Source organism: Micropterus dolomieu, linkage group LG11 (genome assembly GCF_021292245.1).
Source record: "Micropterus dolomieu isolate WLL.071019.BEF.003 ecotype Adirondacks linkage group LG11, ASM2129224v1, whole genome shotgun sequence".
In the NCBI taxonomy this organism is placed as follows: Eukaryota; Metazoa; Chordata; class Actinopteri; order Centrarchiformes; family Centrarchidae; genus Micropterus; species Micropterus dolomieu.
This window is the reverse complement of record NC_060160.1, coordinates 3,512,509-3,537,204: the sequence shown is the minus strand read 5'-3', so window position 1 is coordinate 3,537,204 and position 24,696 is coordinate 3,512,509. Positions and strand designations below refer to the sequence as shown.

Here is a 24,696-nt window from a genome sequence, read left to right as displayed (position 1 = left end):
GAAAATGTATCATTCTGTTACAAATATATAATTCAGTTTCATATGATTGACTCAGTGTTGACAGTATGTTTTCCTACATGTTATCTAAACTCATGAATGTGGTGTGTTGGTGAGCTTTAAATGTCTGATTGGCCATTGAAAGAAGCTTTTTCTTTCAACTTTTGAGTTTAAATGGATGTCAGAGTGAAAGGAAAGTGACAATGATGTGGTTTAAAGGACCATTGCAGTATTTTCTTGTTTGAGCTCATTAACTACAACATACACATACTTGACAGTCCTAAAAGCCATTGTCCAAATTTTTAGATCATTTACAGGAATGTCTTTCTTTGTGATAATGTAATTGTAAGGAATTGTTTTGGGAAAGACGTTTCCCTGTTGGTGTAAGGAAGCTTGGGCATCTAAGATTCAAGAGCCAGTTACTGGCTACTTCCACTGCTACACTCTCAATATCAAGATAAGGTTTAGGTATTGATTTGATTTCTTGACCAGTTACTCCCAAAGATACAGCCACTTCAAAATGAGCTCACCTCTGAACAGAGAATTATTCCTGATTAATTCAACACTAAATCCACTTCATAATTATTTTAGTATTAAATACATTCTTCCTGGTCCCAGTCTATGTTGCCTACTTGTATAATTAATTCATTAATTGCCAAAAATGAGATTTTCCAAAGAAAATCAAGAAACCTTGTCCTCTAAGACGATAAAAAATTAGTGATGAATCTATGACGTTGCTCCCGAAGTACAAAACAACGTTGTTGAGCTAGTTATAAGCATAGACTGTATAACAACTAGCTGATTTAATTTGATTGATTGATTTGATTTCGGGCAAAAAGGTTTTAAGCTAGTTGTAAGCTAGTTGAAAGCTAGTTGTAAGCTAGCTGAGCTAGTTGTAAGCTATTTGTAAGCTAAGCTAGTTGAGCTAGTTGTAAGCTATTTGTAAGCTAAGCTAATTGAACTAGTTGTAAGCTATTTGTAAGCATGAGCTAGTTGAGATAGTTGTAAGCTAAGTGAGCTAGCTGAGGTAGTTGTAAGCTGGTTGTAAGCTAAGTGAGCTACTTTAGGTAGTTGTTAGGTAGTTGTAAGCTAAGTGAGCTAGTTGAGCTTGTTGTAAGCTATTTGTAAGCTAAGTGAGCTAGTTGAGATAGTTGTAAGCTAAGTGAGCTAGCTGAGGTAGTTGTAAGCTGGTTGTAAGCTAAGTGAGCTACTTTAGGTAGTTGTTAGGTAGTTGTAAGCTAAGTGAGCTAGTTGAGCTTGTTGTAAGCTATTTGTAAGCTAAGTGAGCTAGTTGAGATAGTTGTAAGCTAAGTGAGCTAGCTGAGGTAGTTGTAAGCTGGTTGTAAGCTAAGTGAGCTACTTTAGGTAGTTGTTAGGTAGTTGTAAGCTAAGTGAGCTAGTTGAGCTTGTTGTAAGCTATTTGTAAGCTAAGTGAGCTAGTTGAGATAGTTGTAAGCTAAGTGAGCTAGCTGAGGTAGTTGTAAGCTGGTTGTAAGCTAAGTGAGCTACTTTAGGTAGTTGTTAGGTAGTTGTAAGCTAAGTGAGCTAGTTGAGCTTGTTGTAAGCTATTTGTAAGCTAAGTGAGCTAGTTGAGATAGTTGTAAGCTAAGTGAGCTAGCTGAGGTAGTTGTAAGCTGGTTGTAAGCTAAGTGAGCTACTTTAGGTAGTTGTTAGGTAGTTGTAAGCTAAGTGAGCTAGTTGAGCTTGTTGTAAGCTATTTGTAAGCTAAGTGAGCTAGTTGAGATAGTTGTAAGCTAAGTGAGCTAGCTGAGGTAGTTGTAAGCTGGTTGTAAGCTAAGTGAGCTACTTTAGGTAGTTGTTAGGTAGTTGTAAGCTAAGTGAGCTAGTTGAGCTTGTTGTAAGCTATTTGTAAGCTAAGTGAGCTAGTTGAGATAGTTGTAAGCTAAGTGAGCTAGCTGAGGTAGTTGTAAGCTGGTTGTAAGCTAAGTGAGCTACTTTAGGTAATTGTTAGGTAGTTGTAAGCTAAGTGAGCTAGTTGAGCTTGTTGTAAGCTATTTGTAAGCTAAGTGAGCTAGTTGAGATAGTTGTAAGCTATTTGTAAGCTAGTTGAGCTAGTTGTACATTTTTTGTAAGCTATGTGAGCTAGTTGAGATAGTTGTAAGCTAGTTGAGTTAGTTGTAAGCTATTTGTAAGCTAGTTGAGCTAGTTGTACGTTTTTTGTAAGCTATGTGAGCTAGTTGAAATAGTTGTAAGCTAGTTGAGTTAGTTGTAAGCTATTTGTAAGCTAAGTGAGATAGTTGAGATAGTTGTAAGCTAGTTGAAAGCTACTTGTAAGCTAGTTATAAGCTAGTTGTAAGCTAAGTAAGCTAGTTGAGGTAGTTGTAAACTGGTTGAGCTAGTTGTAAGCTAGTTGAGCTAGTTTTAAGCTAGTTGTGAGCTAGTTAACTGGTTGAGCTAGTTTTAAGCTACTTGTAAGCTAGTTATGAGGTAGTCGAGCTAGTTGTAAAGCTATTTGGAAGCTAGTTGAGCTACTTGTAAGCCAGTTGAGCTAGTTGTAAACTGGTTGAGCTAGTTGTAAGCTAGTTGAGCTACTTGGAAGCTAGTTGTGAGCTAATTGAGCTAGTTGTAAAGCTAGTTGGAAGCTAGTTAACGCTGAATGTGACTACACCAAAGATGGTCTTATTGATCTCATATCTTTGGAGTAGTGATGTGCGGATCGATCCTAAAGTATCAATATTTCTGATACCAACGTTTCCTGCTCTAGGATCGATATTCATATAAAAGGATCGATATCTAAACACAGTCATTTGGAGTGAGTGTGTGTTTTATTTATAAGTATCTTACTGTCACCAGGATGGTCTAATTATACTCGGTTGATAGGAACTACTTTTCCTTCCGCATGTTAAAGTCATGCTTGTGCTACGGCTCTGTGACGGAGCTTCTTTGACGTGAGCCGCTGCAGACCTTTATATTTCCTGTGATTGAATACTGACTCTGGCTGACTGTAAAAACAGTCACGTCTGGCTGTATTTTAGCAGCGAAGGTAATAATGTTGCTCTGTGTGATGTGTGTGCAAAGACATTGAAATACTTTGGCAACACCGCAAACTTTGCTAAACATCTGAGATTAAGTCTGTCACAATAATATGACAGTAGTTTGATGTCTTGTCATTATGCAGCTATTATTTTGAATTGGTACTCCTTATTTCTATTATAAATACAGAAACGGGAGGGGGGAGGTCACATTAAACTAGAAATAAAATATGTAAAAAGTATTGGTATTGGTATTGGTATTGGTATCGGTATCGGCAATACCAGTGTGGTGTCTGAACAATAATGCTGCGATGATGTGTTGAGAAGAAAGCCTGGGTATTACTTGGTATTGGATCGTATAGGAATTAAGTGGTATCGCACATCACTACTGTGGAGGAGGTGGTGATATCAGGTCACATGACCTCCTCATGAATGTCTCAAAAGACAAAACAAGAAATGGAACAAAAGAAAAAAGTTCAATAAAGTTTGTCACATTAGCCCAGATATACAGTAACTTAAACATCATTAAACAAACTGTGGGACATAGTCTGCGGCACAGAAGCTCATCTTTCCTGCAGCAATTGAACTCAACTTTTACCCTAATATAACATAGATGTTAATCTGCTGATTCGGGTTTATCCTAAAGCTTTCATTCAGCAGATGTGTGTGTGTGTGTGTGTGTGTGTGAACTTTGAAGCCATTGGATTTACAGCATGAGCAGCTCCACTCACCTGACAGCAGGTGCAAATGTCAAAGTTCACACGGACAGTATGAAAACACACACACTTTTCTTTTATGGTAACACTCGACCCTGACACAAGACGCTATCAGATCATTCACATTGTATGTTGGATCAGAAGCATTTATTCCAGCACGTCCTTGGATCTATCACTCTGTCTGAGACTTCAAGTGGAAGGTCAGAAGAATAGTGTGTTTATGCGCAGTGCATCTGTAAGTACCTTCTGTAGCTTCCCTTCCTTTTTTTGTCTCTTTGTGTGTGTACAGAGCCATAGTTTAGAGATCTGTAAGTGTTTTTCTGGATTTATTACTTATAGGTAATTTAAATCCTGTGTGACTGTGCAGCTCTGTCTCCTGTTAATGTGTAAGCAAATGTAACAGGGCAGGAAGACACATACATAAACAGCATATACATACTTATACTTGAAGTTATGACAAAGTGGTGGTTTATTAGAATAACAGGATGAAGTATTAGAGTGTGAAAGTAAATGTAAATGCTTCGTATTTGTATAGCGCCTTTCTAGTCTTTTCAACCACTCAAAGCACTTTTACACTACATCTGCATTCACCATTCACTCACATTCATTCACTGAGCCTGAGTGCTCAAACAGAAACTAACATTCACACACATTCATAAACTGGCGGAACAGCCACCAGAGGCAATTCAGGGTTCAGTATCTTGCCCAAGGATACTTTGACATGCAACCTGGAGGAGCCAGGGATTTAACCACCGACCTTTCCGATTAACGGGCAACCCGCTCTACCTCCTGAGCCAAATTGATGCCACTCTAATGTCGGTGCCCCTAATATAAATCTACAGCCAGCAGCACGTTGGCTTAGCTTAGTACATTTATTCCAATACTGTACTAAAGTACAAGTTTGAGGTACTTTTTCAATTTATGTCACTGTCTACTTCTTCTCCACTACTACGTTTATTTAACAGCCTTAGTTACATTACAAATTGAGATTTTACACACAAAACTGTATGATAAGCTTAAAATATGAAACATTATCATAAATTAAACTAACAAACTATATGTTTGTTAAGTATATCAAGATGTAGGATTAAATTACTTATATCATAATGGATGCTGTAATTATTATATTTTTTTATCATGTTGCTGTGTGTTGAATTTGACAACGCCTATATCCAATATCTTATATAATAAATCTAACAAAGCACATTAATGAATCAGCAATCGTGAAGATTTTGAAACCAGGAAGAATCAATCAATCAATCAATCAATCAATTAATTAATTAATAAATAAGGATCAGTTCTTTTTGGTTTCAAGGGATTCGTTTACAAGAAGAATATAGATTACCACCAGATTTGTAAAGAGATGATTGATGATTGATCAGCGTTTAGAGTCTGAGTTTTGGTGTTGCTCCAAAAAATCAAAGATCAACAAAGTTATGGGCCTTATAAGAACACACACACACACACACACACTAACCCTAGCCCATAACCCTAACCTAAACCTTATTATAACCATAACCTTTGAACCAAGTCTTAATCTTCAAACAGTAAAATAATGAAGCACATTGCAGAAATGTCCTCACTATGATAGCAGTATAAACCCCATAGTAACACACACACAGTGACGGATAAAGTACTCAGATCCTTTATTTGTGGAAAAGCAGATTACCAGAGAGAGAAAATACTCCATTACAAGTAAAGTCCTCCAAATAATGTTTTACTTAAGTAAACGTACATAATAATTGTGTAATTTAAATTTAAAAATTGCAGTACAGAATTCTCTTGGTGTATACGTGTATGTATATATGTATATAAATAACTGTATATATTGTTTTTTTTTATTATGCTACCGTATTTTCATATACACTTAATTATATGTTGTGTGTGTAGCATGAAGGAACTACAAATTTTGTTTTGTTATGCAGCCTTGTGCTGTATAATAAATAAATAAATAAAATTATACCTTGTACCTTGTGTTAAAAGTATGAAGTACTCATTGTGCAGAGCTCACCTTTACAGAGTGACATGTAAGCATGTTTGCTGATCAAGCTGATTTTTACTATTTTATATGATTGTGTTTTTATTAATTAGTTAAGTCTTTTACACAAAATAAGTGAAAACATCTAAAAGTGTAGTTTCTGACAGAAAACAAATTGTTTGAAGAACTCTTTAGAAATCTTTTAATTTAAGAAACTTAAAAATGAGAATAAGGGATTCAAGAAAAATGTCACCATTAAACTATTTGTTCTGTTAAAATGGTTGGAAATTATCTCACCGCAATAGCAGATTCTTTCACTTGTTATTAAAAAGACCTTAATAATCAGGGTAGTTTTTTAAATCATTATACAACATAAAGTTGTGCAAGACCAAGTTGTATAATAGATACAAATCAAGATTTTTGAGATATTTGAACTATAAAAAATCTACACACAATCATTCAAAGTAATGTTTCTGTCTCACATGTAGTGGGCTAGAAGTGTAAAGTAGAACAAAATAAAAATACTCAAGCAAAGTACAAGTACCTTTAATTTATACTTAAGTATAGCACTTTATGACAGCTGGGGAATGTTTGCAACAGTGTTGTGTTGAAGGTGTCACTGCTCCTGTCAGCATAAATACAACTGCTGACTCATCTATGTCATGGTTATCCAAAGAGGGTTAAAATCAAGGGCAACAAGAAACTTCTTCAGTTCTTACAGACTGGAGGGCAATTTAACCTCTGTGGGGTCGTTGTCAAAGATGATCGATACCGCTGGTTCATTAGTGCTCATCAACATCCAGGAGTTTCCTTTCCTGTCAGTCAGAACTGACTGGACGAGGAATGTTCGAGTTTCTTCAACCAAGTCCAGTTGCCCTTGATTTTAACCTTCCTTGGACATCAGGATGTTGTTTGTTCATATTGTGGATTTAATTGCCAGTGACGCAGCAATATTTATATTTGCTAACATGAATCAACAGAAGCTACTGGTCAAACTAGACTGAGTACGACTGCAGCAGTAAATGGATTTAAGAATTCAATTTTAGTTTTCTGAGAGAAAGACTGTGTTATTTCTTCTTTCAAGACAAGTTACATAGTTTGACTCAGTGCTGGGATGTAACTGCATACATTTATTAAGTTCTTTACCAGAGTAATTTCATTTTATCAGAGAGAAATACTGTAATTTTGTAAACTGGTTTGGTAGCGTTGTCTGGTCCTTCGGCCTGTATAGTGACAGTTCACACACAACTTCAGTCTATTGTTGCACGTTACTTTCTCGCTTTGTAACACACTTCCCTGTCCCCCGAAAACAATGACAGGTAGGAACTAAAATTAGTCTGCTCTGAGCAAAAGGGGAAATAAAATAGCAACTTTAATGTTACACATAAACATTAATTCATAATATAACATTTAAGTGCCACAAATGATAATGAAATAGTTACTGTATGTAACAATAAACTTAATTCTGCAAGTCCAGTTAATATAGTGGAATTACTACTGAAACATATGTCTTACCACAGAATACTGTACTGTTTTATAAGAAACATAAATTAGTATAATAAACTTTTGTTACCCCAAAATATAGTGATACTTATTTCTTCAGATTTAGATTATTAATACAAAATATATTTAACAAATAAATCCTGATGTATTAGTGGGATTAAGCTAGCCAGCAGTACATAAAGTATTTAAAATTAACTCCACCTTTACCAGCTGCAACATTAAAGTCATGAACATATTAACACGTCAAAAATGGGCCATTTTTGCATAATGAGTACTTTTACTTTTGGTACTTTAAGTATATTTTCATGCCAATACTTATGTACTTTTAAGTGACATTTTAAATGCAGGACTTTTACTTGTAACACAGTATTTCTACATTGGAGTATTACTACTTTTACTTAAGTAAAAGATCTGAATGCTTCTTCCACGTCTGTGATTGCTAATCACTCTGATTAGTTAATGAGATGCACGTTTATGTTTGTGTATAATCTGAGAATTCACATCTTTGCATGATAATACTTGTACATATTGTGTTTATCTTTATATTTCCTGCATTGTAATGTTTGGTGTCACACACAACTCTACATGCTGTATGCTGTATGTTCTTACTGGAAAGAATAAAGCTCAGGTGAAGTATGTTGAAGCATCTTTGAAACTTTTCTCTGTGTGCTTTTAGCCCATCAGGATGGAGGGTGAGGAGGACGGGGAGGGGCGAGTCAGGGAGCTGCAGGAGCAGAGGATGACAGTCCAGAAGAAAACCTTCACCAAGTGGATGAACAGCGTCTTTTCCAAGAACGGGGTGAGAAAGGAAGAGATGTAGAACAAAATATTTGGTTCATATGACCTGAAAATAGTTTATATTAAAACAAAAAAACTTATCTGTAGTTGTTAAATAAAACCAAAACTATCATGAACAGTAACAACCAGAGGGAAGTGAGCAAATGTGTTCATTTTCCAGTAGTGGAAGAGGAAAGTACATTACATTCATTTAGCTGACACACTGGCGTCTCACAGTGGATTCAAACCCGATGGGGCAGTGGATAAGACACATACCGGTGGAGTGAGAGAACTGCATGGGTTCAACTCCCCACTGTGACACACCCCCAATGTGTCCCTGAGCAAGATGCTTAACCCATACTTGCTCCAGAGGTGTGCAACCTCTGACATAAACAGCAATTGTAAGTTGCTTTTGGATAAAAGCATCAGCTAAATGAATACATGTAAACACAGGTCTCAATTAGATGTCTGGTTAGTTTTTTATAGAAGTTCTTTGGATGTATAAACCTCTTGAAGCCCACCGGGGCACCTGCTTGAACTAATTCTAAGCTGCTTAGATCGCACATACAGATGGAAATGTTTAAACTTTTGTCAGTATAGACTTTGTTTTATGAAAACAATGAAACCCAAAGTCTAATTTATTCAGATTTACCAGCATGATGAAGGAATTAAAGGCCTGTCCCAAATACAGGCAGAGTGAGTTCAGGGATTTAAACAAATAAAAGCCTGGGCTACTAACTAAAGTTTTACAGTACCCACGTAAATACAAATACAAAAAAAAATAAATTCAATGAGTAAATAGATTTAGTATACTTTCCTCCACTGTCTGTTTCCAACTCATACCATCAGCTTTAGATCTAGACTTTCATTGGTTTCAGTTACATTAAACAACTAAAGTTTGTCTAAAAATACTTTCAACACTGGGCTTTCAAAGTAAAGCGTCTTCTTCAGGTCCTGTACAGTATATGTTTCCATGCTGGCTCTCTGTCTGTGTGTTTGTTGTTGAATCAGTCTGAAGACAAATGCAGCTTCATTAGTGTTGTTTTTACTGTAAGCACCATTAATCCAGGGAACATCAACTCAGCACTTTAATGTTCCTCTGAGTCCTGAATCAGGGTCAGTTACAAGAATCTGTAGTATTTACTTTCTTCCTTTTCAATTTTGGCCAAGTTGGAGCAATTTTACTTGTAGTGGAATAGTTTCATAAATGTACTTTTCTTAAACATTTTCTTAAATGAGGGATCTGAACACATCTTCCACCACTGGCTGTGAATCTTTCTCTGTGTCTGCTTTGTATTGCTCAACTCTCTGGATCTAACAAATGAAAACATTTTATGGCTGCAGTGATGAAGTCAGTGTTATTCCTCCTTGTCTGTTATCATTCTGAGCCACGTTCCTGTCCGATAACAGGCTATTAACTGCAGTCCGTCCGCTGGTTGCACATATACAAACACACATTAATCATAAGTCGTGATAACTGACACAGTTTCACCCTCTGCAGTGTTGTTGCTCTGTCTCTTGTCCTGTTGGCAGGTTTAACAGATTCTAGTCAGTTCATGTATAGTTATGGGTTTGTTATTGCGTTTTCTCTGATAAGTAGATGCCAGCTGTTGGTTGAACAGTGAGGCCTGCATCTACTCTTCATTCCCAGAATTCTTCTGGGATTTCTGCAGGATGGCAGCAGGGAAGGGAAAATGCAGAGCTCTCACTCTGTCCTGTTTCCATCCTCACATTAACTTTTAATTTAAGGTTGGCTTTCCTTAAATTTTAGCTTTCTCTTTTTTGCATGTAATAGGTTTGCCAGATATTTATTTGCTTTGTTACTATAGGCCCACTGAAGGTTTTCATATTTGAGTTGTTGGATTAGTGTTCTTTGTATGATACTAGTTGGGTTTTGAGTTGGCTCAAATTTTGTATTTGTACGCTGTGGGTATTGGTACACTGCTTTGTTAGCAGTTTAATTTAAAGCTTTAAATTCTTGCTGTCCACACATGAACTTTTAATTTAAGGTTGGCTTTCCTTAATTTGAAGATGTGTCAATGGAATGACAAAAAAAAAGAGAAATTTAAAATGACTGAAGATATGATGATGATGAATTATTTTATTATTAATGAATAATAATAATAATTATTATTACTCTGTATTAATTATTTTGTATTAATTTTTACCATACTTCACAATTTCTAATGAATACGAGACAGCAGCAAAAGTCGCTGCCTGCTTAAGACCTGGTGGCCTGACTGTTAAAGAAACACTTATATTATTCAGGAAACTCAGATCAACAGTTTCAAGGACAACGACAGTTTCACGGGATCGCACCAGTTACACAGAAGCCATTGCTGTGGTTACCTTGTGGAGCGCTTGTTTGCCTGTCTGTTGATGTGAAGCGCAGAGCGACCCCGCGGATCCAAGCCATCTGAAAACATCTTATAAACCCCGTCACAACTATTCACAAGAAATTAATTTATAACTTGCCAAAACCTTTAACATAAGGTCGACTTAAAAAGCAACCTTTCATACAGCAAAGTGTATATTTAGGCTATATGAGTGATCAATCGACAACAAAGTCAAAGTAAACATCAGAAATAGCCTCTAACATAATATTATTTATTAATTGAAAGAAATAATTTGGGGTTAAATAAATTGTCTATTTGTCATTATTTCTTCACTGATTTTTTTTTTTATAATGCATTCATTTAAAGACAATTATAAATTAATATAAATAAACACAGTCAATAATTGTTTTCACTATTAATTTCATAGTGGAAACGGGGACCAAGAAAAACAGTCAAAAAGCACGTGTCCACATACTTTTTGCCAATATATTGATTAATTATAGTTATTGTAATATATATTGTATCCACCGGGGGAAGCACCGAGCTCACTGCTGCTGAGCAGCACTCCAAGCAACCAGGCGGTGAGGAAGAGTTCCCGCCCTCTGTGTGGAGGTTTGTATGGAGTTTAATTAAAGTCAGTCGGATTAAATCGTAGTTTCTGTCACTAAACACTCCGCTGACACCGCCTGTGAAGTCGCTAAAAAGATTGTTTTTTCTCCAGTGAGTCTGAATTTCTCTCGCTTTCCCCGTAATGAGCTTAAGATGCGTGAATGTCTGAAACTTTGGGTTGAATCGATAGCGCAGTAACGTTACGACATTCTCAGTGTCCCCAACTCAAACCGTAACGTTAGATGTTTATCGAAACGTGATTATTTAGTTATCCGCCATCAGATTGTATATTTAAATCATGTTTGTGGTTTTCTCTGGTGATCTCAAGTCTGTCCAGAGTGATAAATGTTTGCCCAGGGCGAAATTAGGCTTTGTGTGCAATATTTTCTCTAGCTAGCATCAGTGCAATTAGCTTCAGCTGCTAACAGCCGCTGTAAGCTAGCATTAATTGACCTAACCTACCGTTAGTTTACAGCGAAATTATTTCTTATTCGTTCAATTTGCAAGCTGAGATAGTTTACATATGAAAGTTAAATAAAAAAGAAGTCAATATACTACAGTAACATACTGTAAGTTACTAACGTTAAGGTAAAATATGAGCTACTTTACGCAGGTATTTCCATAATATAATGTTAAACTATTTAACGTTAACTTTAAATTTTATATGTACAATATGTGATGTGTTGTCATAGATTTAACTAACAATATATAAAATACTGTACAGCTCCATAATAATCCAATTATATAGGCCTAATATGTTCAATCTAAGCGATTGAGTATTTAATTTAGTTTAACGTCAATCATACAGGTAGCCTAATTTTTAAAAGCTAAAACGCTTCCCAGTAGATAAAATTCTGGTTATCTCAGTATTGTTAGACAGGAAACACAACACTTTTTGTTTTTGCACTTTTGTCATATCAGCAATTAGAAGATTTTACCTTTGGCTCTGGAAAATTGTGATAGACATTTATCTCCATTTTCTGATATTTAATAAACCAAATTAATAATAAAGAAGAAATTGACAGACTGACACACTTATATTCTGATGGGGTTAATGGTGCTTTTCAGTGGTGTCCTATTTTGTGTTGGATGTGATGAACTCTGTGTAACATTGGGATTTCATGGCAACAGGAAATTAAACCAAGGTGATTCTATAAAAGGCTCAGATAGCCCTGTTTCCACATTTACTGCATAATCTCAAGAAAACAGAATCCCTAGAATAGTAGCAGCTCTGTGTTACACCCAAACACATCACTCAACATTAGCTTTCTACAACTCATTGTCTCAAGGCAGAAATCCAAAATCTCCCACAATCCCTCATGGTAATCCATTATAGATGTCCTGCTGACAATAAAAACTGACAGGATGGAAACAACATGATGGAGATAAAAACTCTAACAAGAATGATGCTAGCTGCAAATTCACATGTACTACTTCTATTTTCTTTATTTGGATATACCAAAGCAACATATAAATAATGTAGTAAACCCTGACTGTCCATGCCTTTTGTTAAAATGTTGCAACACACAGAATAATAAAATGAGTAATAATAATACTATAAAAGCAAAACTAAAACCCCCTGAAAAAAATAAAATAAATTCACACTTGTCCTGTTCCATCCTAAATACATCCTTAATATGTCAATTCAGTCATCAATTGAAGAACATATATACTTTTTTATGTTGTTTTTAACCTGAAATCAGGTTTTATGTTTTTAAAGACATAATGGAATAACTTTCAGCTCAGGTACGTTTCTGTTTAGTTTGAATATAGCGCTTCCATCAGACCAGTTTTTTTTTGTTAAAAGTTTTCAGCAAAAATTTCTCACTAGTGCAGCAACTTACTTTTATTAACAATCAATGTTTCGGTATAATTTTTTATACAATAAAGTGTACAGTCTATAAATGTAAGAAAATAATGAAAAGCTGATTTCTTCAGATGTCCTCTTTTGGGAAACACCAATATATTCTGTTTAAAATTATACAAAACAGGGAATAGCATCAAAATCTCTGCGGAGTCTTGAATTAGATGACCGGTATCAGGAGGACTGTAGTCTCTGTAGTCACGGAAGTTAAACCTCTCGTGTGGAAAGAGTTGTTGGACTTTCAGTCTCAGAGAGGTTCTGACAAACTGAGCTGTACCTCCATTGGAATCTAGGCTTGAAACAAACACTTCGATGTATAAATTAGGACAGACACTCCTGTTATTTGTATGAATTTCTCCACTTAACGTGCTGCTTTTTGCTTTAAGATGTTACCTGACCTGTTGATAACCAGGATGTCCTGAACAAGGCGGGAAAGGGACGTTATGTAACACACTTGGGGGGGAAGAAGTTCTCGACTCTCAGGATGATTTAAGGGAAATTTGCCTTTTCACATTGAACTTCCTGCATGTCACAGAGCCGTAAACATGTTTTCTTAAACAGAGGAGGGGGTCTACGCCACCACTTATCCCCCACTTACAATGCTGTCCTTTCATCACTTCCAAGGAAACTCAACAAACGTAACCTATTGGCCTCAGGTGAAGACAACGATGGTCGTTCAGTCTTGGCCACAGGTAGTCATTACGACTGTCGTTACAGCAACCAGGAACACTAACGAACCAGCGGTATCGATGACCCTGGCAAACGACCCCACTGAGGTTAAATAGCTGAGTTTCCCTGCCAGTCAGTCAGAAGTGAAGAAGCCCTTTGGATGAGGGACGAAACGTCTTCCAGTATCTTCAACCAAGTCCAGTTGCCCTTGACTTTAACCTTCGTTGGATGTTTTCTTAAACACTGTGTAGCTTCTCTGTATACTTACTACTCAGACTGTACAATATGCAACAGTGGAAGAAGTATTCAAATAACTGACTTAAGTACTAATATATTAATTATATTATTAATTCATTACTACTTAAAAGGTAGTCAGGCACCCATTTGAACATTGAAACTGGGTTTTCTTGCTGTTCTTCCTATTGATACTGGCTTGGTAAAAGATGCCTTTGGAATAATAATGTAAATGATGTGGAAAATCCACAGTCCTCCTCCCGTGGACATTACAATAAAGTTGTCTGTCTTCACCTCCTGCAGGAGAGCCTGGAGCTGACTGACGTCTACACAGAGCTGAAGACCGGAGTCACTCTGATTCGTCTGCTGGAGCTCATCTCCAGGGAGAAGCTGCCTCCGCCCAGCCGCCGCAAACTGAGAGTCCACTGTCTGGAGAACAATAGCATCGCCATCAGCTTCCTCAAAACAAAAGTAACTTACCTGTCCGCGTCATTCAGAGACCTATAAACCAGGGTAAAGTCCATCCCTGTACACCTCTTGTCCTTTTCTCCTTGCCTTTGATTTGCCGCCTCATGCAGACAATGGGGTGAGCTCTAAACCCGACGGGCACAGTATCAGGTTTAAGCCCATTGGTTATGGTTTCTACTCTATTCAACACGCTCAATAAACCCCTGCCCAAGAAGGGAAAAGCTGTGTCCCAAAACTGTATGGTACACTAATGTGCACAATAAACAGTTTTACAGTCACTATACAAGAAAACAACATGCTTTATTGTTTCTGTCATTCTAACAGAAACTGATTCAATAAGAGTGGCAGCAGGTGTCACCCAAAGATCAGGACTTTTTTGGGTCCGTCCTGATTTACATCTGTAGGCCTCTTTAGTGTGTTGTATTTGGTGCCATCTTGTGTTTATGTTACTGCATTACAGACGTTATTTTGTCTCAAAATGGAGTAAATAAAACAGGTAAATTCATCAGAGTGAAGGTTCATATTGTCTCCACACAGTCTGAGACTGTCCTCTGCTCTACACAAACCAACCACTTTCTTTCCTGTCAGATTCGGGTGGATCTGATCGGTCCTGAGAACGTGGTGGACGGGGACCGTACGCTGATCCTGGGTCTGCTGTGGATCATCATCCTCAGGTTCCAGATCGGACCCATTAACCTGGACGAGGTAGGCAATCAAATTCACAACCTTCATTCTGGCAAGAATTGAATACGCTTCATTTTCTGTTTATGTAACGTGTACAAATATGAAGATTTTAAACTTTTTTTGTTTAAGTTTGTGAATGAATCCAACAACATGTCCTCTCCTTCTTGGCCTTCTGGTTCTCCTCTTCTTCCCATCTCTCTCTCTCCTCTCCCTCTTTTCTTGCTTCTGTCCTTCACCTCCTATTGTCCCTGCTCCCTTTCCTGTCTCAATGCTTTCCCTTCTTTGCTGGTTTCCTTCTCTTCATTTTTCCTACGCCTTCTTTCCCCTGTTGCTTCTCTCTCTTCCTTTTGTCTCCTTGCTCCTCCTGTTCTTATTATCCTGCTCCTCTTTCAATCTTTTTCTTTGTCTGTCTTTGCATTACTTTCCTGTCCTCATTCTCTCATCTTCATCTTTATCTTCTCAACTCTCTCTCTCTCCTCACCTTCTCTCCTCTCTGCTCCTGTCTTATGTCTGTCCTTTCATTTTCTGTCCACCTCTCCATCCCTTTCCTTTCTTTGTCTTGTCCTTATCTTTGTCTTTCCTTTCATGTTCTTTCCCTTATTAATTTTATTTCACTTTCTCCTCTCTCCTGTCTTTTCCTTTTCTGTTCCCTTCTGTGCCTCAGGCGGGTGGTGTTGCTAGCGTGGCTCATCGCTCGGCGAAGGAGGCTCTGCTGATCTGGTGTCAGAGGAAAACGTCAGGTTACGACGGCGTTGACGTGCATGACTTTTCCTCCAGCTGGAGGAACGGACTCGCTTTTAACGCCCTCATCCACGCACACCGGTAACACGCAACCCCACCGACACACAGACACACACTCACTTCTTCTACTCTCTGTTAAATCTTATGTCTCTCTCTCCTTCTCCATCTCAGACCTGATCTGTTTGACTACCGCCGTCTTCATGGCGACGACCCCCATCGTAATCTAGAGCACGCCTTCTCCCTGGCGGAGCGGGAGTTTGGGATCATGCAGCTGCTGGAGGTGGAGGACATTGTGGTCCCTCATCCAGACGAGAAGTCCATCATGACCTACGTGTCCCTGTACTACCACTACTTCTCCAAGATGAAGCAGGGCCAGACCTTCCAGAAGAGACTCGCTAAGGTCTGAAACAACACCAGGGGGAATCATTGAACCACTACAACACATGCATCACCTTTATAAAGGACAGGTTACTATACAGCTTCACGGGAGGAGAGAGAAGAAACACACGTCACACTGTTGCTGAGAATTTTAAAGTGGTGGAAAGTAAATAATTAAAATGCTGTACATAAGTACAATTTTGACGTACCCTACGTGAGTATTTTCCATTTCATGCTACTTTTTAACTTTTACAACACCATTTTCATCTGACAGCTAGTAGTTCCTTTAAAGATTGACTTATAAAGAAATCACAAGCCTTTAAAATCTTATGAAAGACACTATTATCAGAGACTAAACCAGTTGTTCCAAACCGTTGGCTTGTACCCGCTTACAAAAAACAAGCTAAGTACACATAAAGTACCTATTTAAAACTAGCTCACTATAGATATTGTAGTGGCAGTAGTAGTAGTAGAAATGTAGGAACCTTTGCTGAGGTGACAGGTGTTGCTAGACAGAAGCGGAGCACCTGTAGTTTTTTGACCGCTTCACCAAAATGAATTGAATGGATGATCGTGGACTGTGTTATAGATTTTTGCATTCACCAAAAGACCAGACCGGCGGTGAACAATAAATCTGAACAAAACATTAGACACTTATTGGCTATGGCGGTGCGGCGAGCGCATCAGTTAGAGGCCTGTCTATGCAACCCTCAGTGGCTTTAAGTTTGTATTTAGCCGCTACCGTAGTAGTGGCAGTAAAAGAAGACGTGGTTATGGCATAGTAGTGTTCATATGCTGCCCTGATGTCAGAGGCATGGTACAAAACTGTGGACTTTTTCACCCCCTGCCGGCTGCTTTAGGAACTGCAGCTTTCTGTCTGATAAAACAGTTTGGGGCCGATTTACTAACATCCCGAATAAAGAGTACTAAATTGCGTGTGCATTCTAAAATATTGCACATGTAATTGTAGTACCTGTTATGGGTGATCAACTAAGAATTGTTGCTTAGATGACAACAGGTGCAAACAGAGTAGAGGTGGCACAATTTAAATGAGGGTTTTTTGCGTTTTAATGGTTTCTGCCATGGAGAGTCGGGAGGGAAAGCAGTCACTGCCTAAAAACCTCGGTTTGTTTCATTCAGTGGGTCCCAGTATGTGGAAATCGTCTGTACCTGCCCGTCCTGCCTAAGATTGCACTAAGTACATTTACATTTACTCATTTGGCAGATGCTTTTATCCAAAGCGACTTACATTTGAGGAACAACATACAAGCATCAACAGAGCATCAACTACAGATCTACAACTGACAATACATACTAGTAAAAGCAGCAATAAATACTACTAAGAGCTCACAGTACATATCACATCAATGGGGTCGATACCTAGGGAAGGAAGTAAGAGTTAACAAAAAGTGCAGTCAAAACAAAACGTGCAATCAATACAAGATCATTGTAGGGGATAGAAGAAGAAGAGCACAGGAAGTGCATGTTAGAGGTTAGGAGTTAGAGGTGTTATAAGAGGAAGTGTTCTCGGAAGAGATGAGTTTTAAAGAGCTTGTTGAAGTACTTGGGACAGCAAACCTGAAAAGCTTTGGGAAAAAGCTACGGATTGGATATAAAATAATAATATTTAATATTTTTAATTTGTCTACGTCTTTTTTCATTATGGCTGTGTCTCCTTCTCACAGCGATAACAGCGGCCATCTCTGCACAACACTCGGCGGTTTGCACCTTCCTTTCAAACGTGTTAAATACAGAAGCTGTTGCACTCACATGAAATTGCGTTTAGGCTTTTTAGATCACATTGCGTGTAGTAAATAAACGTTGCATGTTACCCTCCCATTACTTTGCACAATAAAATTGAAACGCCCCAAATTGCATATTCATTATGTCAAAACAGGTGCTATCTTGCACTTTTGGAATACGTCATTCTCCTAGCACATTGTTAGTAGATCAGCCTACGTGTTAATTTGCTGGTGATATCAAGTTTGCACACATTTTTACTCATACAAACCTTTAGTAATTCTGGCCCCTAGTCTACATGCAGGTAACTGTAGAAACATTCAGTGCCTGTAGTCCATCTGTTGGTTTTCGCTCCCAATGGGGACTTTCTCTAATCCATCAAGATCCTCCTCCTGCCTGTCAGTCAGTGTGGATTACTGCTAGATTAGATTCAGGACTGAAGGGAAGTCACCCACTGACACACAGAACCCATATCACTGTTCACACCAACACTATAAGTGAGTTTAAATAAAAGACAGCAGTAGACAACAAATAGCTGCCATAAAACATTAATTCTAAGTGTATGTATTTCATCTCACGGGTGTAAGAGACAGAATCTGGGGAAATTTAACTCTGACACTTGCAGCAACAATTAAGATGTAAACTGTAACTGTCTGAATGAGTGCAATTTGATAACTTTTATCATGAATTGGTGCTACGTAAATAGAACGTAATTCTATTGAATTTAAAGAAAAGGCATCAAGTAAAGTAAATGGAAAGAAGAACAATAATTACACATGTTGCCCACCTTTTAAATTACAAATTAATAACAGAATTAGATAATTAAATTATTAAGATATATAGGATTAATAGTAGTAATGTTGCACGTTAATTGGTCAGGTGACAATGAAGCCTTTTTATCCTGCGTAGGTGACAGTGGGCGTTGCTGCTGACACTAAGCCAATAAGATTAGATCACACACGCAGCAGACGCTGCTGGAGGCTGCAGCAGAAACATTACGAGTCATTCACAAACAAACAGCTACTGAGCTAAATAGTGAAACTTCACACCTTTACCTGCTGTTTGCACCTGCTCAGAGAAACAGGACAGTGTCTTTAGTCTGTGCAGTTTGGGTCAGCTCAGTCAAAACTAAACTACCAAGGATTTTTGTGGATTTAAGAGGAGGCATTTGATGTTTTTTGTTGTTTTCATGCTCGGTCTGTTGTTTTCACTTACCTCTGTTGGTTTGGTGAGCTCACATATTTGCTGTATGTGCGTTGAGAGATTGCAAAGCTAACAGTGTTTTCTTCATTGTACCGCTGCATTTTAGCTTTACTATTACACTGAACAGCTGTTGTGTTTCTTAGCTTGGTAGAGATTTCAGCCGGCTTTGGGCTGATACAGGTGTTTGATGTGGTGTAAAAAGTTTCTTCCCTATGGTGGAACCACAAATGTTGTAGGTTCAGCTGAAATGAGGATATATACTGAGAGAAAATGTGCAATCTTGGTTATGGTGAGCTGGCTATCTTATCAGTAAATTAAAAAGTTCTGCTTAATTAAGTGACATCCAGTGTGTGTTTAACATTTTGATTTATTGATGCACTGACCTCCTAATGTTGTGCTGTGATGTCTGGAGCTCTGCTTTTGTGCCAGATAAACCAGGTATGTCTAGTGATTTATCTGGGGTCACATAACGATGGTTTACTTCCACCAGGTAGGTTCAGGTGTGTCACATGCATATGGGCACGTATCTAGCAACCTACATGTTTATCTGTAGTGGTGATTCCAGGTGTGGACAGGTATATTGTGGCTGTGTAGAGATTTGGACAAAGACTTTCCAGGTCCCAAATGATAGCAGGTGTATGATGTGTGTTGCATGTGTGGTCAAGGTATCTAGAAACATTTCCAACAGTAATACTGTATGCAGTATGTTCAGGTGTGTTTAAAAGGTTTAAAAAAGATGTTTAAATTAGAGTTCACAGGTGTGTTTCAGGTGTGATCAAGGTTTCCAGAAGAGAGTTCCTCCATTATACTGTATATTTTAAGGAAGAGCTGTACCTTGTATGTTCAAGGATATTTATAGTGATTTTCCTTTTCTTGATTAGTTATTTTTAAATGTCAGAAAGTGGTGGTCAAAGCCCAAGATGACGTCCTATTCAGTTTACTGTCATACAGGAGCAAAGAAACCAGAGAATATTTACATTTAAGAAGTTAATGTAACAGTTGACAACTAATCAAGTAATCGTTGCAGCTGTACATGATAAAAGTCTTTCTGTGTTAGATTTTAGGATCTTCAGTTGGTGAAAAGTGTTCAGGATTTGTGTCTAGGTGCATTCCAGGTTTTTCAAGGTGTTAGCTGGGTTACGTGCTGTACGTGTTTGTACAGTACAGCGTTAACAAGTATGTCAGTGGGGGGACGTCTCAGTGGTCAGTGGATAAAGAGGCAGTACAGGAGAGAATCTTCCGCCAGATCCCACCATAAGGTTTGTTATGTGTCTTTACTTCAGCCTGTTGTTTAGTGTGTTTGAGTTCTTTGTCTCACTAGAAAACCCTCTAAAATAACGTGAGATTCTTAATGGATTAATCTAAGGACTGCTATCTTTTCCATAGCTATGCTGACGACACACAGCTTAATGTGGCTGTGTCTGATGTTGACACATGACCAATTGTTGCTCTTTTTAGATGTATTTTAGATAAAAAACGGCCGAGTGTGCTGAAATATTTTACAGTTCAACCAGGTTAAAATGTATGTCTTGTTTAAAATCATTGTAAGCCAAAAGAATTGGTATGGTAACCAATAACAAGTTGGGAAACTGGTACTTGTATTATGCTGTGGATAAACCAAGCAAATCTCCACAATACGTCTCATTTTCACACATGTATAAAATAGAAGGTACAGCTGAAACAATACTTGATTAGTCTGTTGAAGGAAAACTAATCAAATACTATACTGTAATCTATTAATTGTTAAAGTAATTTTAGTGAAAAACTTACCTTAACTTGCATTAACCCTGTTTGTTTAAAAAAAAAAGTGTCAGTCAAGACGGCATCATTATGTGTCAGTATATTCTAACAATCATGACAACTTTAGTTAAGAGCCATTAAAGTTTTCTGTTACCTGATGTTCACAGTATTGTAACAGTAATGACTTCTGTGCAATAATGAGGCAGTGGAGTAATTCAGAATTTTCCCAAATGTCCTCCTCAGATAGTTGGGATGCTGATGGAGTTGGATGACATGAAGGTCCAGTATGAGAGAATGGTCTCAGGTCTGCTTCACTGGATCAAAACCAAGGTAACCAAAAAACATGACTTGTTGATGGACTGACTGATTACTGTCTGACTGACTGACTGATTGATTGAAGGTGGTGCAGCTGAATGACAGACGATTCCCAAACTCTGTGAGGGAGGTGCAGAAGCTGACGATGGCTTTCAAGACCTACAGAACTGTGGAGAAACCTCCTAAATACCAGGTAAGACACCATCATAACCATCAAATATCTCCTTTCACCTGCTCAGACTTAAGTTTCACTTTATCAGTTTCACTTTATCAGTTTCACTTTATCACGTGCTTTGATTCTGTCATGTTTTAGCCACTACATTTTTTATTATTATTTTTAATATACCTTTATTTTACCAGGCAAGTTAATTAAGGGGGCTTTCACACCTACCTCATTTGGTCCGGACTTTGTGACTTTTCAGTTTGGTCCGAACCAAAAATTCAAATTCAAATTAGCTTTATTGGCATGAATGTATAACAACAATATTGCCAAAGCATCATACAAACTACATAAGAACAATCAACCCCATACATTTCATTAAACAAGTAATGAAAGCGTAAAGTAATTAAAGTGTGTGTGTGTGTGTGTGTTAGAAAAATAAAAATATATTAAAAAAATAAAATAAATAAAACTGTAAGAGCGTGTGTGTGTATTAACAGACAACAAATAAAAAAAAGAATTAATTGATTAAATAATAATGATAATAAAAAAGATAAAAAGAAATCAGTATCAAATGTGAAATTTAAAAACAAAACAATTACTAAAATATCAAACAATCAAAATAATAATAATTAGAAAATTTGGACAATTATTTATCAGTCTGAGGTTCCACTGGTTGTCCTCCCTTCATGGCATGAGGAGACATATTTTGCAGCAATTATTTGACATTTGGGCATTTCTCGCAGTAAATAGGGGAGTTTCTGTGTATCTGATATAAATTTGAATTCGGGGTATATTTGGGAAATGTTTGCAAAGTTTATTGTCTGAGTGTTTTATATTTCTGGCATGAGGTTAGAAAGTGCAGCTCCATCTCTACCTGTCCTGTGTCACACTGGGAGCTGAGTCTCAGGTGTGATCCCAGGGACCATGGTCCGGACCAAACAGACGAAATTTGGTCCGACGAAAAGAGGTAGTCTCGGTCCGAATCAAACTGAACCATGGTTCGGTTCGTTTCAGACTATTAACAGGAAGTTTGGCTGTTGACATGTAAACCGGAAGCAAGCAAATTCACGGAGAAATGCCTTGAAATAAGGACATGATTAAAAATCTCCAGTGACAGCTCATCTTTTCGAACAGACGGCCACTATAGAAGCACACTGCCACATAAATCTTTGGTTTCTCCTGAAACGGAGGTGCAGAAGGGTCACTTGCTGTCTTCTCCTCCTGTCCTGTCAGCGGCGTTAATGTTTATGTTATGTTTATGTTAACGAAGAAGTTTAATTGCGAATTTGAACGAGCCTTCAGTATAGTTGGTGCTGCAGATAGTAATGCCATAATAATAATAAAGTGGCAAATATGCATATGCTCATTTTTTATTCATTCATTCTTGTCAAAGATACCCACTGAACTGTTAAATAAACCAATCGATGTCAAGTATAGGGAGACGCAGCCCACATAGATGATGACGACAGCACACAAGTGTGTCATTTAAAGTCCTTTAGTGTGGTCGCAGAATTGCAGTTTGAAACCAAACAAACCTAACCGAATGCATCAAAATGTATCAAAACATGAACTTTGGTTCGGACCTTGGTCGGGTGTGAAAGCCCCCTTAGAAACAGTGTGGCCAAATCTGTCAAAATCAAACAAAGTATTCTGGCATGATTATTGATGACAATGAACATATGTCTGTCTGTCTCTCTCTATCTCAGTCTCTAGTAAGAGAGGCTAGTAAGAGTGACTGTGTTACAGCCTACTAGCTAATTGTAACTGCATTTGGCAGGTGCTATTGTCACCTGCCAAATGCAGAAAGTAATTGACTGATGCTGCCATTTCTCTATTGAGGGATGTCTAAAGGTAATGAGCGCTGACATATTCTGCATCTTCTTCATCTATGTCACTTATATATATTGAGTTTTGTTTTATTTAGTATTTTCTTTGTCTCTCTCTGTCGGTCTTTAGGAGCGTGGGGCGATCGAAGCTCATCTGTTCAGTCTGAAGACTCAGCTGGTAGCCAACAACCAATGGGCTTACAATCCTCCAGAAGGTACTTAACAGATAGCTACGAAACATAGACATACATTGACTTGCAGAAAGAGTTTTACTTTTTTTTATAATGGGATATTCCCGCAAGGTAAAAACCTGAGTGACATAGAGAAGAGTTGGGTTTTGCTGGAGAGAGCTGAACATGAGCGAGAGCGAGCCCTGCAGGAGGCGCTGCTTCGCCTGGAGAACTTGGAGCAGCTTGCCCAGAAGTTTGAGAGGAAGGTAACATCTGTTTCTAACAATTCTAAATGTCCCAAAATGTAATGCTCTTCTCTGAGACCCTTAGTCTCTTTTTACATTTGTGACTGTAAGTGAACTTCAGTAGCATAGAAATGAAGCACATTTTGAGGTGTCTGCTAGGTATTTCTTTTTGGCATTATTGGCTCATCAAAGAAAAAAGTGTGGAATCACCTACATGTTGCTCTTTAAACCTGATCTGTCTGTTTTGGTTCGTCAGGCAGCACTGAGGGATGGGTATCTGGAGGACACGCTGCGTCTGATCCGGAGGCAGGACGTCCGAAGTCTCTCCACGCTGGAGGAAGCTCAGGCAGCCAGCCGGCGCCTGGAGGCCCTGGCGACAGATGCTCTAGCCAGAGAGCCGCGCTTCACCGCCCTGAGAGAAATGGCCAAGACCATCGAGAGAGGAAACTACCACAGCAAGGAGCAGATAATCAGGAGGTGACAGAAAGACATGGAGGAATGAAAGTGTAGGATTGGTCATTGGCATAGCAGCAAGACAATTTATGTGTTTAAGCAGCGGTTATAAAAATAAAACTTAATTAACTTAATCACAGACCGCATCTTGTGTTTATACTGCATATTAATATACTGTAAATATATATATTTATACACACATGTATATTTGTTTGTGTTTGTAAGAGAGGAGAGCATTAGCCATCGATGGAAGGACCTACTGCAGCAGCTCCAAGAGCAGAGGGGGCTGCTGGGAAATGTAGTTGCAAATCTCAGCATCCTCCGAGACATTGAGCTCGTCTCCCAGGAACTTAAAGAACTACAGGTGAGAATACACTGCTGAAACAAGCAAAACTGCAAATGTAGTTTGAAAGCTTGTCTGTCCTCCTTCTTGTGTTTACTTTCCTACCTCTCTCTGTCCCCCATCCTCCCACCTCCTCGCGCCCTCACTGTCTCCAGTCCCAGGCCAGCTCCTGTGAACTGGGGAACCAGCTGGCGGAGGTGGAATCTCTCCTTCAGAAGCAGGATTTCCTGGAAGCTCGAATCTCAGCTCACGGTGAAACCATCAACGCTATTAGCAGCACAGCGCTCAAGGTACAATATTGATTATGCTCCGTGCCTATATTGCCAAACTGTCAGACAAGTACTGTCATTATGTAAAATTTTGAGGTACTTTTAATCATTTTATGCTACTATTACACTACATTACAGAGGGAAATATTGTACTTTTTTACTGCACAACAGCTACAGTTCTAGTTTTTTGCAGATTAATACAAAATACAACTAATATTCAACACTATCAACTAATAAATTATGTATTATTATAAATTAAGATACCTGGCAGTGTATAAAATA

The 24,696-nt window shown here is 38.1% G+C and overlaps 1 protein-coding gene across 1 annotated transcript in view; it reads left to right on the top strand.

Moving 5' to 3' along the window:
* Window positions 1-6,445: 6,445 nt before the first annotated feature.
* The window catches only part of sptbn5 (spectrin, beta, non-erythrocytic 5), a 68,432-nt gene continuing 50,181 nt past the window's right edge, over window positions 6,446-24,696 (top strand). Inside the window, exons 1-13 of the mRNA XM_046063269.1 lie at window positions 6,446-6,505; window positions 7,864-7,986; window positions 13,980-14,147; window positions 14,733-14,849; window positions 15,493-15,650; window positions 15,741-15,969; window positions 20,874-20,960; window positions 21,031-21,138; window positions 23,065-23,149; window positions 23,237-23,370; window positions 23,606-23,826; window positions 24,028-24,166; window positions 24,301-24,435. Of these exons, the coding sequence (XP_045919225.1) occupies window positions 6,446-6,505; window positions 7,864-7,986; window positions 13,980-14,147; window positions 14,733-14,849; window positions 15,493-15,650; window positions 15,741-15,969; window positions 20,874-20,960; window positions 21,031-21,138; window positions 23,065-23,149; window positions 23,237-23,370; window positions 23,606-23,826; window positions 24,028-24,166; window positions 24,301-24,435 (1,764 nt within the window). The remainder of the gene's footprint in view (window positions 6,506-7,863; window positions 7,987-13,979; window positions 14,148-14,732; window positions 14,850-15,492; window positions 15,651-15,740; window positions 15,970-20,873; window positions 20,961-21,030; window positions 21,139-23,064; window positions 23,150-23,236; window positions 23,371-23,605; window positions 23,827-24,027; window positions 24,167-24,300; window positions 24,436-24,696) is intronic.